This window comes from Polyodon spathula, chromosome 18 (assembly GCF_017654505.1).
Source record: "Polyodon spathula isolate WHYD16114869_AA chromosome 18, ASM1765450v1, whole genome shotgun sequence".
Taxonomy (NCBI): domain Eukaryota; kingdom Metazoa; phylum Chordata; class Actinopteri; order Acipenseriformes; family Polyodontidae; genus Polyodon; species Polyodon spathula.
This window is the reverse complement of record NC_054551.1, coordinates 33,168,161-33,179,487: the sequence shown is the minus strand read 5'-3', so window position 1 is coordinate 33,179,487 and position 11,327 is coordinate 33,168,161. Positions and strand designations below refer to the sequence as shown.

The window sequence follows — 11,327 nt, the reverse complement described above, 5'->3', positions numbered from 1 at the left end:
TATATATATATTTGTCTCATCCATTGAGGACCACTCTTTGTGTTTTTTTGTTTTGTTTTACCATAAACCTAGCTAGCTTGTTTTTAATAAAACCAGTGTGTACCTTTAAATAACTCAGATTGAGATGTACTGTATTTATGAGAAGCTGTTTACAGAAGTTTGTTTTTAATCATATTCAGAATAACTTGCAATACAAACCCAGCAATTAAAAATAATGTACAACAAAGATGAAAGAAAATGAATAGAAATGTTTTTAAAGAAGATGGTTTCTATTAATACTGTTATTGAGTGAGCAAAGCTAACAGTAAGGAAAGTGAAAATTAGAAATGGATGTTTTTCAATGAAATATATGTAATATGCAATGCAGTCCACCTTGTCATTGATCTAATTTGTGGGAGAGTACAGGAAATGATTGAACGGCAGGGAACAACAATTAAGCTTACACCAATACACTCCAGGAAAGAAATCCTAGTTTTACAATGAAACAGACCATCTGGAATTAAAGCAAAACTCTTAATACAGCATTATTTCTTGTTTCAAAGACAACTGATTCACAATCGGCACATAATATCCACAACCTGATCAATTTAAATTGATTTTAGCCGGGAAATCTTATTGGCACTATTTGATGTGCTTGGAATATACATAAAAAAAATATTGAATCTCACTGCATTATTGTAACCGTGAAAATAATCATTTAAAACAGTAGTTACATGGATGCACTGTCCAGTCCAGGAGTGTAATACTGTTAAAGCATTGCAGCAGTAGGGTGCTGTGTGAGTTGTGTGATTACATTTAACCCAAAGCAGTTCTGATCCAGAGCACTAGAGAGTACGCTACTGTTTGCACTTGCACTGTAACTTCATTTGCATGAATTTGACATGCATTACCACCTTCCAAAATGCTCTGGTCCCACTGCAGTCCTAATATGTGTTGGAGGTACGAAGGTATATAGAGAGGGACACAGAGTTTTTATGGATGTAGATCATCTTTTGCAAGATTTCCTATCGTAAAATTTTTGTGTCTGTTCTGTAAACTTTAACGTATACCAGACTGCTTGTCTATTACCTATATGGTGAGCCCAAGATGGGTAAGGGATAATATGTGTTATATTATGTTTGTTCTTTTGGTGTTTTCTCAGCAAATAAGAAGTTTCACTGTTTTTGTAATATGTTTTATAAAACAATGCACACTTTGTTCATGAAAAGTTATAATTTATTGTAAACAAATACAATTATTTAACAAATATAATTATTCATTTATTTCTTTAAAAAAATGGATGACTTTATAGTATTTATGAAAATATTTTAGTTTATGGTTGGGATTTTAAGTCAGATAAAACAGAGTATTCAGACTTGCTAATTTATACTTGTTGGATATCAGATGATAGTTATAGTTGGGTGCAAAATGAGGTTTCCTTAATGGTAGTGAGAAGAAGTCATGCGTGAAGCCAACTCTGTTTTTCATTAACTAATAGAAAAGCATTCTAGAATGTTGAATTGAAGAATCTGTCCTGTTTGTCCTATTATAGCACTAAATCCTGTGAAGTGTCTTCATCTTCCATGGAGTCTATTTTAATGATCTAAACCGCGGGGGATCTGAATAGCACCACTTATATAAATCCAGCTGGGGTTGTGTAATGGGCAGTGCTGTGTAGTGCGCTGCCGTTACAGATTGTGTCCCGTCAGTGAGATGAGGTTAAAAGCGCTAAAGCTTCGAATGCAGAAGAGCACTGTGGTTTAGACGCTTGCTCGTGGCAGCCTCTGCCCTGTTACAGCTGTTTATTCACCCACTTAATGACATTATTACATAGCCTAGAAATACTGTGAAAGGAGGTTGAAAACCCAGCTTTATAAATGTTACCTTTGCAGTAGAAGTTTACCCCAATATCTACTGTGCATTTACCACCGCTAACCCTGGTCATCCATGTTTATTAATATGCTTTAGCATACCTCAGTAATCTTTACAATGCTTACCAATGCTTTATTACACTTTGTTATGTGGTAAATGTGTATAGGGTTTAGGGTGGTGGTATTACGATCTGTCACTGTTTAAATGAATAAAATCCCCCCCCCCCCCCCGACATATAACCTGTGGAAATGTCATGTTATACTTTATAAATGAAATGCTTCTTTTGTTTGCTTATTTGCACTATTGTGAAAACCCCTAATTAGTACCAGTAGCATTCCTGGGTTTGGCCTGAATTCAATACAAAATGAGTAAGAGGGCTGTTTTAAATATAGCAGTGTGCTGCACCATTCAATAACCTGTCTCTCCAGTGAAAATATAGCAGTGTGCTGCACCATTCAATAACCTGTCTCTCCAGTGAAAATATAGCAGTGTGCTGCTGGACCATTCAATAACCTGTCTCTCCAGTGAAAATATAGCAGTGTGCTGCTGGACCATTGAACAACGTGTCTCTCCAGTGAAAATATAGCAGTGTACTGCACCATTCAATAACCTGTCTCTCCAGTGAAAATATAGCAGTGTGCTGCTGGACCATTCAATAACCTGTCTCTCCAGTGAAAATATAGCAGTGTGCTGCTGGACCATTGAACAACGTGTCTCTCCAGTGAAAATATAGCAGTGTGCTGCACCATTCAATAACCTGTCTCTCCAGTGAAAATATAGCAGTGTGCTGCACCATTCAATAACCTGTCTCTCCAGTGAAAATATAGCAGTGTGCTGCTGGACCATTGAACAACGTGTCTCTCCAGTGAAAATATAGCAGTGTGCTGCACCATTCAATAACCTGTCTCTCCAGTGAAAATATAGCAGTGTGCTGCACCATTCAATAACCTGTCTCTCCAGTGAAAATATAGCAGTGTGCTGCTGGACCATTGAATAACGTGTCTCTCCAGTGAAAATATAGCAGTGCTGCTGGACCACTGAATAACGTCTCTCCAGTGAAAATATTACAGTGTGCTGCACCATTCAATTACCTAAATTACCATCAGGTAGTCCAAGATTAGAGCTAACTGGGGTCTGTGAAAGCAGGCGATCAGGGTTCTACTCGCACATTAAGACCTTGATTACAAATGACATTTAGACCTATCTTTATACATAACATATATATGGCACAGAACATTTCACAGTGACCAGTGGTCTAGTGGTAGCAAGCATCTGCACAGTTAAAACAACACGTGTAGATCTTATCTTTCTGCCCCTTTTTAAGACTGGTCTGTTTTCAAATGTCCAGGGGTCTCCCAGCTGACCTTGACAAAATGGATGTGCACTGTTATTAAAACTGTTGTGAGAAGGTGGCGAGTTTTTGATACAATATGTATTTGTTCAGCTGCTGTGAAAGTATTACTGAATTGTGAATTATGTTTTTGTGATTTGTTAGTTATGTTTCTGCCCATTCCAACCTGTACATACTATTGTGTGCAATGCACAAACACAAAATAATAATAAAAGAAATACACAAAATAAAAGTAGTGGTTGGTTTGTTGTCAAGGTTTATGTACACAGAATATATTTGTCACTTTTTTTGTGAACTGTTAAAAGTACCGACTTAATTTAAAAAAAGCCTTTAAACTTTGGTTGAAACCACTGGTGCAGTATGTGGGACACATGTGACATTTCAATAAGATAGTACAGTATTGATGGAGTCGAATGTGCTGTGCAGAACCTCTGTGGTTTTCTATACTTTGCAGGCTTTAATCCTGTTTAACCAGGCGTCTCACCACAGTGATACACACAGCAAGCACTGTGCACTGTCCAGCCAGGCGCATTTTTGATACTACACATTTGGTGAATTGCCCTAACTAACTCATCAGTCACTCTCGGATCATTTATTTACCACTGACTACACTGAATCCTTACAGGGAGTGAAAATGCACCCCATTTAACTTGGGAAAAAAAGCAACCTCATTGACTGTACATCTAGAAAACCTTGTGACAAATGTAAAACGTGAATACACACAAGTGTCCAAACAATCCGTTGTGAACGAGCATTCAAGTACTGAGAGCCACACGGCATATCGTATTTTAATGTAACTGGTGAGAGTTGTAACTACTGTTACATTCACCCGTGCTAATCCTATTTGGAAGGCCATCCTGGTGAAAAACGCGTTATTTAGTACACGTTGTCATTTGACTTTAACACATGTTGTAATTATAATTACTACCCATTAGAAATCGCTTTAACTCAGTGGTAACCCTACTGTAACTAAATGTAATTTGAAAGATCGGACATTGAATCTAATATTAGCTATGGCAGCTCAATATTTAAGTGTAAAACTGAAATAAATATAATTATAAATACAAATAATAATACAAAACTGAGCTGGTTCACGGTCTGCAATATCTGTCTCAAGAAGTTGGTATCATTCAGCAAATCTATAGCACCGTAGAAGACCACACTGAACCGTAAAACTCATCGTCGCATGGAAGGCTGGAAATGCGTTACTTATTACAAGTTTCAAATATTTAGGACATGTAAGGACCATGTCACATGCATGCATTGTTACCAAAGCTAATACTAGATGCAATGATGCGCGTTTCGCAGGGTCCGGGTCAATCCATCTTTCACTTGGCTTTACCGAGCAGGTACCTATACCGCCACGAATTGGGCGGGAATTGGCATATGTAAGACGACTTTTAAATTAGGTAATTTATTACAAATGCTTTTTTCTTCAAATTAATTGGTTGTTATTTCGTATTTAAATTAATTGGCGAAATTACCACCCAATTACAATTAGAATTACAACACGTACTAAAGTCAAATTGTAATGTGTACTCAATATTTGAAACGCGTACTGAATAACGCATGTTTGACCTGCATGGCCTTCCATAGAAATGCCACGTAAGTGTGTACTGTCTCTTTAAGAAAGTCGGCTGGTTGAATGAGGCAAATTATTCCGAGCAACAACATAGCAGGAAACAGGAAACCACTCAACAACAACAACAACAACAACAACAACAACGAAACACACAAACTCTTTAACATGGCCGGGGTTAAAGGTACGCCACATTTTTTATTGTTTGTTTCTGTTGCTTATTTAACCCGTATTGAACGCTGTTTTAGACAATTATATGCATGCTTTGTAGCAAAACGAAATCTCGTTTTAAGACCCGTCGAACATCTTTGTAGTATCGTTAACCTGTCCCCCCCCCCCCCCCCCCCCCCCCCCCCCCCCCCCCCCCCCCCCGTAATTTAAGGAATTCAGCAAACAGAATAGGAGCTCAGATTACTTGCTGTGTTAACTTCACAAGTTCAAACAACGTGCTTGTGGGTACAATAAAGCAAACAAACAAAAAAAAAACTTAGTTGAGAAGACCAGGATAAAACAACATTATCATGCAATAATCAAACACTCTGAAGCCGTGATCCCTGGCACATCTGTTGGTCTTGTGAGTAAAGTTTGGGTTGACGTCCAGTTATAGTGGTTCTGAACCCTGGTCCTGGGGACTCACTGTCCTGCTGGGGTTTGCTCAAACCGAGCTCTCAGTTACTTAATTGAACCCAACTTAAAGAGTTGGAGATTAAGTTACATATAAAATTATATAAGGAAATTGAGTTCTCCAACTTTTGGTAAGCTAATCAATTTAGTACAGAAATACCTTAATACAGAAACTGTCCAACACTGGATTGCGAGCGAGAGAAATTATGTCCGTCAGCAGTCACAGATCGGACAGCTCTCTGCAAATCGAAAGTGCTGGACCAACATCTTGACGGAGGAAAACTCCACAGCATCGCCAAAAAAAAAAAAAAGTATCCCAGTTGCTTTAAAACTGTACATTTCTTGACTTTCTTGTGTGGCTATTTAACTAGAGTGATATGCAATGCGAAAGGGTGCCTCTCGTCCGTTTTAATCTGCGAGCCGCTGTTGCTATGGAAGTCTCATAATAGGAGGAAAAGTAGACCGAGTAATTCCAGTGTAATGTGATACACGCAGAGCTGCCAAGATTCACAGCACGGCTTCCAGTCGACTCCACTGCCAGCTGTAATGAAACATTTTCATAAGACGACAAATAAAACAAACGAATAAAATACAGTCTACACCACGGCCACTTAATGAGCAATCGTCCATTCCTACTGTATGTGTACAAAAACAAAGCGGATCTCCGTGTTACCCTCAAAACTACACCTCCGCAGATATCTACAATGTAAAAGATTTAGTAATCCGATTAAAACATGCCGTTAACTTGCTGATCAGCAATGCTTATCTGCATTACAAAGATGGGGGAAAGTACCAAGCCGTTATTGTCGCTCAATCTATGAATGTTTATTTACTTTTGTGAGGTGGCATGAGTTTATTATAAATCTGGGTGTCCAGAAACATAAATGGGGGCACAGATAAATACCTTTCTGCAGTGACCTGCTGTTTCCACAAGATGGCAGCCTGGTACATGTTTGGTGTAGGACTGTATGCGTGCATGTGAATCACCTTGAAACTTTTTTTCAGCTTTGTGTTCACTTCAGTAGTGCATAACCCCTGATCAATGTACCTCCTAAGAATAGAAACAAAACAATCTGATTCACTCTGTCCATCTTTTCAATGAAATGTAACTGCGTTTAGTAGAAATGAGAATAATAGCATGTGCCATGATGTGACACTTTACCTATCAGCTTATCAATCAGAAATGATTTTATTAATATAGTTTTATTGGCAAAGGGTTAGCAACGCATTTGGACTACCTTACCTAAAGTAAGATTGGATAATCCAAGATTAGTGCTAATTGGGGTCTTTGAAACCAGCTGATAATTTTTATTTATTTTTTTGTGCAAATGTGGGCTTCAACTTTACTCAGACCTTGCTATTTCCAGATGTGTCTATATTTCCAACAATTTGAATTCATAAAATTTATGATGAAAATGTAAGTATTTGAAATGTTTTAACTGTTCTTTCTGTCTTGGCTAAAATCTTGTTATCCTGGTTAATTTAGTTCCAGCAAGGCCTTCACTTGCTGCAAGACTTTAATTCATATGTTTGTTTTGCCCCTCAGACATCATTAACCTATTGAATGTGCCCTAAATTTGATTTGATGCAATTGAAGTATTGCTACTGGTCACTGTAAACATTTGTATGTCTTCTTTTTCAGCTTTAGTTGGGTTGTCGTTCAGCGGCGCTATTGGCCTCACATTTCTAATGCTTGCATGTGGATTGGAGCAGTTTGGGTATGTATTGTGTTTTTACTGGGCATACACTTCCATCCCACTGTAGGTATTGTCAAAATGTGACATTTCTAAACTTGCTGTTCCTCAAAAGGTGTCCTTGTTCACAGGTGTGCTTGTGGAGAATTTATGAGGAACACTACACACTTATAACAACACTTGAGACAAGCTCTGACTAGATTTTGATTATTTTCATCACCAAATGCATGCAACACATTTGAAAGGTTGTTTTTTTTTCCCCTGGGATTTTCTCCTCACAGTGTGTACTGGCCTCTGTTTGTCTTGATATTTTACGTGGTATCGCCCATTCCTCACTTCATTGCGAAGAGGATCGGAGATGACTCAGACGCTGCCAGCAGTGCCTGCCGGGAGCTGGCGTATTTCTTCACAACCGGAATTGTGGTCTCCGCCTTCGGGATGCCAATCATTCTCGCTCGGATCAATGTGGTGAGTAGCTTTATAAATAGCCCATTAGTTCTCAGGAATAATGGTGATGGTGAAACAGTGGGAGAGAACTCGACTAACCCTTTTGGCAGTTAAAATAGTGTGCAGACTCTGAGGTTTTTTTGTTTTTGTTTTTCCCCCAAAGGGCATTTATGATCCACTTTGGTGTTAACAACTGCACATATTAGTCTAAATAAAAAAAAATAGGACTTTCTAGTTACCAGTGTTGGGGAAACATGAGCACTTTTTATGAACTGTAGCTATAATGGCTTGTGCAGCAGAACGTTTTGCAAAATCCTAATTGGAATGAGTAGATATGCAATTGCATGTGTTTTGCCTGTTTATTGCCTCTATAAAGAAAGGAAGTACTGTCTTAATATCTGAATTGCAACCCATTGCATTTGCACATGAACATTTTTACCATGTCACTGACAGATATGACAATACTAACCCCCTCAAACAATAAACTGAAACAATGAAAACCTGTTAAGACCTTGTCAAGACTTCTCAGGTCAAATCTACAGCTTGCCCACACTGCTGTACTGACCTTTATCTTTGATCAAATAGCTTAATGTTCTCAAAGATCAGGTTGTGTAAAGTAGATTTCTTAGTCAACGTGAAAGTAGTTTGCTGTGTAACTTTCAAATAACAAGAACCCTGTTCTCCAACAGTATGTCAAGCAACCGATAACATGTCACTTATTTAAAATGTCAAGTAAAAGGTTACTGTGATTCTCTGTATGACTGTGAGTCGAGTTGTGCATGTGGTTTTAAACAGCAATGAGCCCCATGTTACCAGCTGGGAGCTTTCTGAATGGATTTTGCTTTGCGTCTCAGATCGCGTGGGGAGCGTGTGGACTCGTGCTAGCTGGAAATGCTGTGATTTTCCTCACCATCCTTGGCTTCTTCTTGGTATTCGGCAGAAGTGATGACTTCAACTGGGAACAATGGTAGCTTCCCCCCAAGTTAACACAAATGAAGACCTATTGACTGCTGAATTAGTTGGTTTTATTTTGTACAAGGAGGATAATTTTTTTTTTTCACACTGACATAAAATAACAGTGGTTAAGTGCTTGCTAGATTTCGGAAGAAAAACAGTTACAAAATTATTTTACAGTGGGTGCGGTTGCGGTATGTATATATATGTGCGGTATGCTCTGACTCTGAATAAGTGCAAGTTAGCTCTGTTCAACTATCTGTTTTGTTCTGTACATATTTTTACTAGTAAGTGTACGCTATAAAAGTCTATGTAGTAAACATTTGTGCCGCGTTTTCTGCGGTTTATTTGAGACTTTTTTTTTTTTTTTTTTTTTGTGTTGGATCTTTAGCTATACAAGGCATAGCTCCGCATTTACCGAGCGTCATTTCAATCTGAATGTTGTGCTATTAGAATGTTGGTGACCATGGTTTTGTTGCATGGGGCTTCGCAGTGGCTCAAAAAGGTCTTTAAAAAAACTTCTTTAAAAAATCAAATAGTAGCAAGCCAAATTATAATTCAGTTCACTGACTCCAAGTTTCTTTTTAAATGAGGTCTTCGATGAGACAGCTGTACAGATTATTAAGATTCTCCTCCGTATAGATCATTAAAAAAGGCTCCTAAAATGAGTGCTTTCTAATGCTTTAAAACCCTTTTCTTATAAACTTTACTACTGGTCCCTCTTTTACTGTGTTGAGAATATTCATTCGTTCTTCGTGTTTTTCAAGCTATACAGATAATCCAGAGCAACTCTATAGATCAACTGTTGTGTCCTGGTACCTTTGCTATAGTTCAAATGGTCTGATTGCAGCTAGATCATTGGTGTGAATGTGTACTGCATCTCATGAAGTGATTAATAACCAGCAAGTTGCAGCTTTTTTACATTTATCTATAGCGTTGTCTTTTAAATATTTGCGTATTCCAAATTGAAGTATAAAATACAAAAACAGAACCAAAAGTTATTTAACAGGGCCAGTGAGGTCATCCATAACTATGAAATACTGAATAGAAACACTAAAATAAACTTAATCATAAAACGGGCCAGTGATAATATTGATTGTGCTAATATGAACCTTTTAATAATAATAATAAAAAATAATAATAAAAAAACGACTAAGCCACTCCTGGCCCCTCACTAAAAATGTTTATACTCAACTGACCCTTTTACTAATCAACATACAAAATGGGGTGTGGCTGTATTATGGGATTATATTGAATCTGATTGGATTAGTTAGTCTGGAGTTTTCTTATTTTTTGTTTATTTATTTTATTTTTTTTCAATGTCTAGTTACAGACACACATTATATACTTTGTTGGCCGTTTTGCAAAACGCAGCCAGTGTGATGACGTTGCAATCAAGAGCCTTTTTGTTAATCATCCAGATATAATTGCTCCTGTGAATTGTATTTGTCATATGCGATTGTGTGTTATCTTTAAGAACTTCACTCTTCTTTTGTGGCGTGGGTATTTTTTCACTTTCATTTCCATATCATGTCAAAATTAAAAAAGGAACTAAAGCACTATTTTTTTTTTTTTAGTAATTTGTATACAAAACTGTAACACACACTTGTTGCTTCTTCAGCTTTGTATTGTAAAATTATATTAATAATAAAACCCTTTTGTAATGTTAACTGAACAGTGCCTATTACTAGATACAACTCTGTTTACATAAAAGTTATGCGTACAGTGCACTGGAGAGAAAAAAAAACCTTTGTGTTTTTTTTTTTTTCAAACCTTTTTTTTTAATTTGACTGTATTAAAGTTTACTTGTAAGTACTTCTGTGGATTTATTTCATATTAAAGTGAAACTCAGCACAGGAAGTATTGTGTTTTGAAATGTGCGCATATCACAAAATGAAGTACAAAACACAAGTAAAGAACCAAGTACTATTCAACCCAGGATAATAATTGCTTGTGCCTGGTCAGCACTCCTTGAAGATCCCAATAACATGACGAATATCGCCGCAGGGGGTCCTAACACTCTGGCTGGGAGCCTTTGTTGACCCCCTTCCCCTCTGTGTTTTTGTATGAAAGCCAGTCCAAAGCCTGTGCTGCTGACATGATTGATTGACAGCATATAGCGGGATCATGCCTGCTTCTCTGTCTTTCAGAGCGACAGCTGTCAGAAGTTAATTTGCTGGTACTGGATAATTAATACATGTAATGGAAAATGCACTTATGGGTTAGCGCTTAGGTTGCCTGCAAGTAATTTAAACTGTTACCATGTTAGCTGGATTGTGCAGTTCCTGGCATTTAGTTCCTTACATGGCACAGGTATTCCTGTGTTCATTTCAATGAGATAAAAAATGTTCAGCATTGGTAGTTAGTATTTTTTCCATATAGATAACTGTTGCTGTGAATTGTCAGAAGCTTGTGTAGCGCTGTGGGCTTTTACCTCTGTTGGATTTGCCTATTTTATACAATACTATAATATTATACAGTAAGATAGGTGGAACCAATAGAGTTAAAAGGACCCAGCTTCACATGGCTTTCTAAAGTGAAGAGATCAGACCGTAGGCATATCTAAAGTAGAGGAACAGAAACTCAGAACAAGGAGAGAGGTGTTACAATCAATACAGCCACGTAATTAAATGGCTTTGGAAGCTATTTCCTCATTTTATTGCTGCATGTACTTGGAAATGCTTTTTTGAACCTGGTAATGATTTGATGAAACTGCAACATTGACTTTCAGACAGTCTGCATTATAGTACTAAAATATACACTTGTACATTTCATAAAAGAAACATTGTGAAGCTTTTTTCCTCCAGCACCATAATTCTGTTCCTGC

General features: G+C 37.5%; 1 protein-coding gene across 1 annotated transcript; it reads left to right on the top strand.

The window, feature by feature from the left end:
• The first annotated feature begins 4,774 nt into the window (after positions 1 to 4,774).
• Positions 4,775 to 10,445, top strand: LOC121330961 (leptin receptor gene-related protein-like). The gene is made up of 4 exons (XM_041277984.1): positions 4,775 to 4,965; positions 7,048 to 7,123; positions 7,381 to 7,567; positions 8,401 to 10,445. The coding sequence occupies exons 1-4, from the start codon at positions 4,848 to 4,850 to the stop codon at positions 8,515 to 8,517; spliced, it is 498 nt and encodes a 165-aa protein (XP_041133918.1). The 5' UTR covers positions 4,775 to 4,847; the 3' UTR covers positions 8,518 to 10,445.
• Positions 10,446 to 11,327: the final 882 nt, after the last annotated feature.